The sequence below is a fragment of the Patagioenas fasciata genome, chromosome 9 (assembly GCF_037038585.1).
Source record: "Patagioenas fasciata isolate bPatFas1 chromosome 9, bPatFas1.hap1, whole genome shotgun sequence".
NCBI lineage: Eukaryota > Metazoa > Chordata > Aves > Columbiformes > Columbidae > Patagioenas > Patagioenas fasciata.
Window position 1 is genome coordinate 1,534,679 of NC_092528.1, and position 9,382 is coordinate 1,544,060.

At 52.5% G+C, this 9,382-nt stretch overlaps 1 protein-coding gene across 1 annotated transcript; it reads right to left on the reverse strand.

Annotated features, from left to right (window-relative positions):
- Positions 1–776: 776 nt before the first annotated feature.
- On the reverse strand, positions 777–1,364 carry LOC139828671 (olfactory receptor 14J1-like). The gene has a single exon (XM_071812813.1). It carries the CDS (start codon positions 1,362–1,364, stop codon positions 777–779), a length of 588 nt encoding a protein of 195 aa, XP_071668914.1.
- Positions 1,365–9,382: the final 8,018 nt, after the last annotated feature.

Consider the following 9,382-nt stretch of genomic DNA (forward strand, 5'->3'; position numbering starts at 1 on the left):
TGGCTTCCTGTTGCCACTCTTAAAGGATGGGTGTCCAGTGCACAGGGGCACAGCCCAGCCCCTGCTGTGCTGGTCCTGCAGGTCTCTGGCAGGAGGCCTGGCTGTGAGAGGACACTGCTGTGTGCCAGCCCTGCACACACACACTGTTCAGCTGTACGACGGTGTTTCATCTGTGGGCCAGTTTCTTGGGCATATCCTTGAGAGAGGGTTTGGAAGAAGACCTAAACATTCAGGCCCTGCCCATAGGAGATCACCTTTCTATCCGGAAAGGCTGTTGTGAGGCCAGCTCTGTCACAGCAGTGCCCATTGCCTGTCCCTGCTTGCGCTCACAGCACTGACACACAGCAGGACGTGGACCAAGCTGCCAGAGCACTCAGGCCTTGCACCAACACAAGGGATGAGAAGGAGAGTGTGGGAGTGGAACCAGAACAGCTCTGGAAGAACAAGCACTGGTGCTCCCTGGCAGTGCTGCCATGAGACAGCTCTTTTCCCTTTGACCCATGCACATGGGAACTATCACTGCAGCTCCAGAAAGGTCTTGGAGAAAGAATGTCAGTAAAAATATTGGTGAAGGACCCTTTATTTTGCTTAAACACAGAGAACACGATTCCACATTGACACAGTCACTCACTGAGAAGTGAAAAGCATGCAGTGAATTACAAAGGGAACAAAAATATTATCATTAAAAAAAAAAATCACAACTAGAGACAAAAAATACTACACAATATGAACCTGCAATGAGAATGTCTTCTTATGTAGAAGAAGACAGAGACAGTTCATAGGTTCAGATGAAATCCAGTCATCAGTTTCCACAGGGCATCCTTGAGCTCCTGGTTCCTCATGCTGTAGATGAAGGGATTCACTGCTGGAGGCAGCGCCGAGTACAGAACAGACACCACCAGACCCAGGGATGGGGAGGAGATGGAGGGGGGCTTCAGGTAGGCAAACACACCAGTGCTGACAAACAGGGAGACCACGCCCAGGTGAGGGAGGCAGGTGGAAAAGGCTTTGTGCCGTCCCTGCTCAGAGGGGATCCTCAGCACGGCCCTGAAGATCTGCACATAGGACAACACAATGAACACAAAACAGCCGGAAGTTAAACAGACACTGACTACTAGAAGCCAAACTTCCCTAAGATAGGAGTGTGAGCACGAGAGCTTGAGGATCTGGGGGATTTCACAGAAGAATTGGCCCAGGGCATTGCCCTTGCACAGGGGCAGTGAAAATGTATTGGCCGTGTGCAGCAACGCAGTGAGAAACCCAGCAGCCCAGGCAGCTGCTGCCATGTGGACACAAGCTCTGCTGCCCAGGAGGGTCCCGTAGTGCAGGGGTTTGCAGATGGCAACGTAGCGGTCGTAGGACATGATGGTGAGAAGAGAATACTCTGCTGTAGCACAGAAAAAGAAAAAAAAAACCTGTGCAGCACATCCTGTGTAGGAGATGGCCCTGGTGTCGCAGAGGGAATTGTCCATGGATTTGGGGACAGTGGTGGAGATGGAGCCCAGGTCGAGGAGGGCAAGGTTGAGCAGGAAGAAGTACATGGGGGTGTGGAGGTGCTAGTCCCAGGCTATGGTGGTGATGATGAGGCCGTTGCCCAGGAGGGCAGCCAGGTAGATGCCCAGGAAGAGCCAGAAGTGCAAGAGCTGCAGCTCCCGTGTGTCTGTGAACGGCAGGAGGAAGGACTGGGTGATGGAGCTGCTGTTGGACATTTGCTGCCTGTGGGCGTGAGGACCTGTGCAAGGAGGAAAGGACAGTGACAAGTTAGGGGAGACTTCTCTGAAGAAAATAAATGGGCTGTTTCTCATGGAAAACCCCGTCCACAATGGAGGGATGTTTCTGCTCATTCTCTCTTTCTACCAAGTGAGAAAAACAGTTCATCACCGTTTAAAATGCAGTTGGGCATGCAGTTTCCATGAACACACTTCGGGGGCAAGACCCCTTGAGTTGGTGTCAGAACAAAAACTGACCCACTCTCCCACCCCACCTCCAGAGAGCAAGAGCACCAGGGACAGGCGGAGAAACAGGGAAGGACACTGCAGTGCTACCAGAAAATAAAGCAAGGACAGAAAGGCAGACGGGCATGCTGTGGAACCTTCTCCTTACCCGGTTGTGCTGCTGCCACTCACTTAATGACACTGTAGAGCAAGTGCTTTTAGCACCTTTTTTGTGTACCACGTTCCAGGAACCTTTCCCCTGGAGATCCAGCTGCTGAGGTGGACTCGTGACCTGGACCCCATGGCTTCGGGGCAGAGGTTCTGCTGGAGAGGAGAGGAGGTCAGGGGTTTGCACTGGGAAATGTGTCTGCACTGCAGGGGATGTGACAGAAGTTCCTAAATCCTGCCCCCAGCATTTCTGGTAGCAGTTAACTCTTCCTGCCCATGCCTGTGCTCCTGCAGCTGTGTCTCTGTCCCTGGGACTGCTCCCTGTCAGTGTCACAGACCCCGTCCCACCCGCTGTGTGCTCAGCTCTGTCCTGCTCACACCTCCTGGCACTGCCCAGGGGCAGCTCTGTGTGTGCAGGGGCTCAGGAGTAGCTCAGACAAGTCCTAACGAGAACTGGGGTCTTAGTGTCTTCTCCAAAGAGAGAAATAAATCCCCATCTCCCACTGCACACCCAGACAACCAACAGTGGAAAATTGAAGTGCAGGCTCCTTCCCTTGCAGCTGTTGCTGTGTTGATGTCATTGTTCAGAAGGACCCTCTGCCATGTCTGTGGGGTTGATCTGGAGCTCTGAGCAGCCCTGACCCACACAGCACCCTCCAACCCCACAAGCTCCCTGCCTGCCCTGCCGGGGGTCGCTCCTTCCACCCACAGCTGCTGCCATGGGATCTCCCCAGGCAGGCTGAGCGCTGACCCTGGCAGGCGGCAGAGTCCCTGCCCTGGTACAGCCCTGGGGTGCAGGGACCCTGCTCTGCAGGACAGCCCTGGGCACCCCTGGGTACTCACCCGGCTTCACAGCTGTTCAACATTGCCTGACAAGAGTCCCCTCCTTACAGATCCCACCAGCTGTGCCTGTGCCAGTTTTAGGAGATGCCTCCAGGAGCTACAGCTGCATTGCCCTGCACCCAGAGACTTACCATGGCAAGGGCTGCAAAGGTTTCTCCTCCAGTGAGCTCTCAGTCATCCTCCCAGTCCTGACCACCTTTAATCTCTCTCTGCCTTGCTCGTCTCCCTGAGATCCCCAGGCAGAGCCCTCAGCCCTGCTGCGTGTGCAGAGGAGCTGCTCCTGGGCAGAGCTGTCTCTCTGCAGCGCTGCCGCTTGCCAGGAGCTCCATCTGTCCCAGGAGCCCAGCCCAGCTCAGCAGCACAGGAGCAGCCCAAGGCACTTTAATGATGGCTTTGGTGCTGAGTCCATGAACCTCAGATCCTGAGGGCAAATTGAAGAAGTCAAACTCAGATCTAAATTTCAAAGTTTCTTGTAACGTTAATGAATCCCACTGAGGGACACAGCTGAGAAACCATCCCCAGGGCAGCTGGGACAGAAAACTTGAAGCAGAACAAAGGGTAACGAAGTGAAAGGTGGCTCTGATGCTGAGTAAGCCTGAATGTGTTTCATTAACCAAAGGGCCAAGCCCTGAGCCCCAGCGGTGGGAAGACAGATCCTGTCCCTCCCACGTTGCCCAGGGCCCTTCCTGGACAGTGTGATGTGGGGCTGTGCAAGGCCAAGGGCAGGACTATGGTCCCACACCTCCCAGGCTCCTGGCTGGGGACAAGGAGGCCATGAGGCCCCTGGGCTGGAAGGACAAGGTGTCTCCTCACAGGCATCAGAGGTGCAGACAGCAGCCATAGCCAAGGGGAGAAGGAGCTCATGTCTGGTGGGGGCTTTCAGGCTCTTTACATCCCTTGATCACCTCCACCACAGCCTGTCCTGTGCTGTGGCATCCCCTGCACCTCTTTCCCTGCAGGCTGCAGACATCCCCCCTGCTGCCCCACCTTGCTCTTGTCTGAGCATCTTCCTTCCTTTGCTGAGATCTCTGCATCCTGCCCAGCTGTTCCTTGGAGCACAAAGCCTTGGGCTGATGCAGACTCCCTCTGCTGACCTGCTCCACCACAGCACTGCCCTTCCAGTCACATTCCTTTCTGCTCATGTCCAGCCTGGACCTCCCCAGCTGCACTTTGGGCCGTTATTTCTTTCTCATGCTCTTTCCCGCTATGAAGAAAACCTCCACCACCTCTGAAACCACCCTTCAAGCACTCTCAGGCTACTCCTGCACTGCTGCAGCCTCCCCAGCGCTGCTGGGCCAAAGCAGCCCAGGTCCCTCAGCATCCCACACCATGTGCACAAGGTGCTGAACCTGCCTTGGCAGAGCCCTGCACTCTCCAGTTCCTCCCTGCTTCTCCAAACTGGGAAGCCGCACACTGGCACACATCCTGTGTGTGGGGTCACAGCAGTGCTGAACCGAATGGGATGAGAACTCCAGGTGTCTGGGTCCCCACGCTGCTCCTCATGCAGCCCCGTGTGTAGCTGCCTTGTTCATGGTGAGCGTGCACCACGGGCTGGTGTGGGGACCTTGGAGTGACCAGGCCCTTCTCCTCAGGGTCACTGCTCAGCGTGTCAGGTCCTGCTCTGTCCTGATGCAGGACGTTGTTTTCCTGCCCTGATAAAAAAATGGACACTTCATCTTGAGAAACTTCAGAAATCTGTAATGGTGGAACCCCAAATTTTCTCAAGGTCTGGACTCTCCATTTGCTGCAGCTGCAGCCCCTCCACTTAGGGGTCAGTATAAATACCATCTCCCAGAGATACTGTGGGGTCTTGGGGGTCTGATACTCATAATGCCTGGGGTCTGGAGTTTCTGAAGTTTCCCTTTGTGCAGTAGGAATGTGTGGAGCTCTGCCTGGGGACAGACAATATCAGCCTAAGGTTTTGTCAGCATGAGAGGGCAGAACAGCATGGGCAGGGTTGTGGTGCCTGGACATCAGCTACAGACTCACTGATCAGGTAGAAGAATTAGATGAGGCCTCCTTCAGACAAATGAATGAAGTCTCCTGTTTCCAGGGCAGTGTCCTCATGGCAGACCTGAGATCTCCCAATATCTGCAAGGTACCAGCCATCCAGGAGGGGTTGGAGCTCATTGACAACATCTTCCTGACACGGGTGACTGAGGAGTCAGTGGGGTGAGGTGCCCCGTGAGACTTCACACTTACAAACCACAAAGAGTTGGTCAGGATGGGACAGTCAGGGATGGGAAAGTGGAGCTGAGGCTCCTGGGAGATGATAACAAGGCAAGGAGCAGGATTTCAGGAGAGTAAGCTCTGGCCTGCTGAGGGACCTGCTTGGGTGGTATGGGACATGACCTTGGTGTCTGCAGTGCTTTTCTCTCACATTTCCTCCCTCCTCTCTCCCACCTGCTGTTGTGCAGCGTTTTTTACCCTTTCTCAAATACAATATCCCAGAGGTGCTGCCGGCATCACTGAGTGTCTCAGATTTGGAAGGAGTGGGTCCATCTTGGAGCAGCTGAAATCGGCTCTGTCTGATGTTGGTCAGACTCCTGTTGTCTTCTCAGAGAGGTGACAACTGTAGCACACTCACACCCACCCCCAGTTCCAAGATTTTGCCATGTAAACGCATTAGAGGGTCACAACGTGTTGGGTGTTGTGAACTACTTGATACTGGAGAAGAAATGGAAAACAACTTCTGTCAGCAAGGCAAGTAAGTCGCCAGTCAATGAGCAGATTCCTGTGGGGAACTGTAATTGCCCTGACATTCATTTGCCAGACAAAGTGGCAGGTGCTAACAGTCCAGAGGATCTTGGGCCAACTGCTTAAGAGAGATGCCTGATGGGCCAACAAGGGTGGTGCTCACCTGGATCTGGAACTGGCAAAAAAAGAAAGGCTGGTGAGGGATGCGAACATCAGTGTCCACCTTGGCTGTTGTGACCAGGAAACAGTGGGGTCCCAGGCACCAGAGGGGAGGGAGGGAGGCCAGCAGCAGAGCACAGGCTGGTGGGCTCCAGAGGAGAAGACTTTGACATACTGGGGGATGGAGGGCGATGTGGTGACATGGAAGTCGGTCTGAAGGGTGAAGGAGCTCAGGAAATCTGAGAAGCCTTACAGGACAGGCTGCTCCAAGCACAAGAATGATCTCTCCAAGTACCCATGAAAAGAAGCATTTATCTCATGAGGCTGCTTGTCTGAACTGATGGAACTTCAGGGCAAAAAGGCAGCACACAGGAGGTGGAAGCAGGGGAAGCTGCAAAGGAGGAATTTAGAAACCTTTTCCATGGATGTGGGGATGATGACAAAGCTGCCTCGGACTTGATCCCAGAAGGGGAGGCTGAGGGCAGCAAGATGAGCTGACACTGCTTCATTTCCAGTAAAAGAACAGACAGGGTGAATGTGGAACTGCTGGTGAACTTCCTAAGAGTAGAATCAGACAGGACTGAAGTTTTTCATGGCTTCTTTGCCTCCATCTTCAGCAGCAAGGTCTCTTGGGACTTTGTACCTGAAGGCAGGAGTCTGAAGAACACCCAACAGTGGATGGGGCTCAAGTCAGGGGTGACCTGAGCAAACTCAGATGCCATTACAGAACAGGAGATGGGTCACTTGACCAGCTCCCTGAACTGTCACTGTGCTGTGGCACCTGAGATTCCCAGGAACACCCACCTCTTGGTCCAGAGCTGTGTGATTCCTCTTGAGGTGTCCTGGACTGAAAGCTCTCTAATCATCCACACCAGACTTGAAGCTTTTAGGAAAATGTTGCACAGTGGCGTGGCTTGTAAGAGCATTTTCGATGTTCATGAGCCCTCTGCTGCCATGATCCTGAACTGCAGCTACTGAAACAATGAACAAACCTCTGATGAAGTGAAAGGCAGAAGCAAACCCCAGGTTTCTGAGGGTGTTTGGGACCCCATGAAGGGCCATGACTGACACAGCTGTGAAGGAAACAACCAGTGCAGGTCCCTGTCCCTGGAGACCGGTGAAGGAAAGACTTGGAGACACTGGTTACAGGTGGTGAGGGCCATGTGGAGGTGGCTCTGATGCCATGTCAGCCCTTGATGCTTGTTCATCTCCAGAATGGCTGAGCCCTGACCCCTGGGACCTGGTAGATTTTTCTCCAGTGTTTTTCAAGTCTTTTCCTGTGGTCAGTGTGAGTGTTTTGTGTTTTGGGGTGGGTTTTCTGTGCTGTTGTTTTAAGTGCAAGGCTCTGGTTTTCTGTGGAGCTGCAAATGCCTGTGAGTTCCTCACAACTCATCCAGCTTCTTTCATACATCTGGCAATGGTCACCAATCACCTCAATGTCCCAGTCCCACACTTGCTTGAATCCTCTATTTGGATCTATACCCCATCGCTCCAGGAGGTTCATGGATCCACCAGGCTCATGGATGATTCCTGAGGACCATCCAAGTGTGGGCAGTGTAAGAGAGGAGCAGAGCAGGGTCAGCTCATGGGCCATGACTGAGCACAAACACCCCAGCAGCAGCCATTCCCCATCTCCCAGGCACAGCCATGCCCACAGCATGCAAATGGCACTGCCATACATGAGTAGCCCAAGAGAGGCCTTTCTTCCTTCCACATTCCCAGGAAAATCTTCCTCCTGTTCCTCCTCCACCTGCAGACATCAACTGCTTTCCGTTTCTGGGCTCAGACATGGCTGGAAGGGTTCACTGAAGCCATCAGCCATCTCATTGCTTCTCCCTGACATCCCCTGACCCTCTCCCACACCCACACATGGCCAATCACGGCTGCTCAGGGCCTCCCGCTCTTCAGAAGAGGCCTCAAGCTTCTTGGTTCTTCATGGTGCTTGTTATAAACTTCCTCTCTCTCTCCAGAGTTCATGGTGAGCTTTCTTGTCCATAACAGCCCTTTTATGGCCATGTCTTACTAAATGGTTGTCTCTTTATGATCATTTGTGCAGAAAGGGCAGTCACAGGACAGCACCCAATGTGTCAAAACTGATGCCAAGTGAAATGCAGTAAAGACCTGATGAGTTACCCCTGTGTTGTGTCTCTCCTGGAAGGAATCTGTCCCGAGAAGGGGATCCAGCTCCTGCCACTCTCTGCAGAGGCACATGAGCAGTGTCCGTGCACCTGGGGACACAAAGGGTGACGTTTGCCAGACCACCCTTCATCTGAACCACTTAGATGTGTGCTTGTGGATGAGGTACAAAGCCTTATAGCCAGTGGTGTCCTGCCAGCTCAGGGCTGGAGCTTCCATTGCTGGAGGTGTTGAAAAGGCCTGGAGATGTGGTGTTTAGGGATATGGTTTAGTGGTGGTCTTGGCACTGTTTGATTTACAGTTGGACTCCATGTTCTTAAGGGTCTTTTCCAGCCGATGGGTGCTATGTCTATGATTTGGGTTGGAACCATTTCAGTTCCATCACCTCCAGCTTCCCTCAGCGGCTGCTGTTGTGTGGCACAGCTGTCCTGGCTCTCCAGGCAGGTTGGGCACTGGTTTGTTGCCTGCATTGGCAGTTTTCCCCTTCCTGGAGTAAAAGACTGTTGAGGAGAGACAGTTGTAGAGATTTGAATCACAGGGGTTTGAAGCGATCCTGTCAAAATCTGAGAAGGCTGAGCTTTGGAGCCCAGGATGAATGGAGATGCTCTGACGGATGTTTTTGAACAGTGGTACTGTCACTAGTAACAGTAACAGAAAACTCCTTATTCTTGGTTATGCTAATGAACTAAAGCTCTTTAATGTCCTTCCCAACAGTCATTCTCAATTCTCAGAACAGATACTACATTTCAGTAGTTAGCCTCTTGTATGAAGTTCTTAGAACAGTGCTTTCTTTCACTTCTACCTTTTTTATCATTGAAAGAATACAACTCTTGAACAAAATTGCTCCCATTTCATCCGTATTCCATACATTTTCTCCTTTGTTTTTTCTGGTGGGAGGGGCAGGTGGCATAAGGGGGTTGTTTCCTTTTTAGCCGTAGAAAGCCAAACAGATCGCGGGGTAGTGAAAAGGCACAAAGTAAGCCACAAACTTTATGTAGTGTGCACTGACAGAACATTTTATCCTACATTTCCAATCTCTGAAGTCCCAGTCGTACAGCAGAGATTGGAGTTCTGACCTCCCTTCATCTGCCCTCTGTGACACACGTAAAATGGAACTACCCCAGTCAAGGAGTTGGTTTTGATTCTCTTCACAGCCTGAAGCACCACATGGGTCAGGAGATTGTTGCAGCCACAAGGTGGCACTAGCGGCCTGGTTCAGTAACAGCACGGCGACCACCCTCTGGCCACTCGATCGATCAGCTCGCAGACACCAATGTGGTGGATGGCAAATGGCGTTTATTGATAGGTAACACAGCAATATATTCCTTGAGTTTTACAACGTCACATCCATCTGCTTAGATCACACACTACACACTACACCTATCAAGGGAGGGGCTACTATCTTTCCGTACAGCGCGAGATCTTCCGGCCGCCAGACCCTAACT

Bases quoted from the DNA above. Each gene is read 5' to 3' on its own strand.
- LOC139828671 (XM_071812813.1), bottom strand. From the start codon at position 1,364: ATGTCCTACGACCGCTACGTTGCCATCTGCAAACCCCTGCACTACGGG.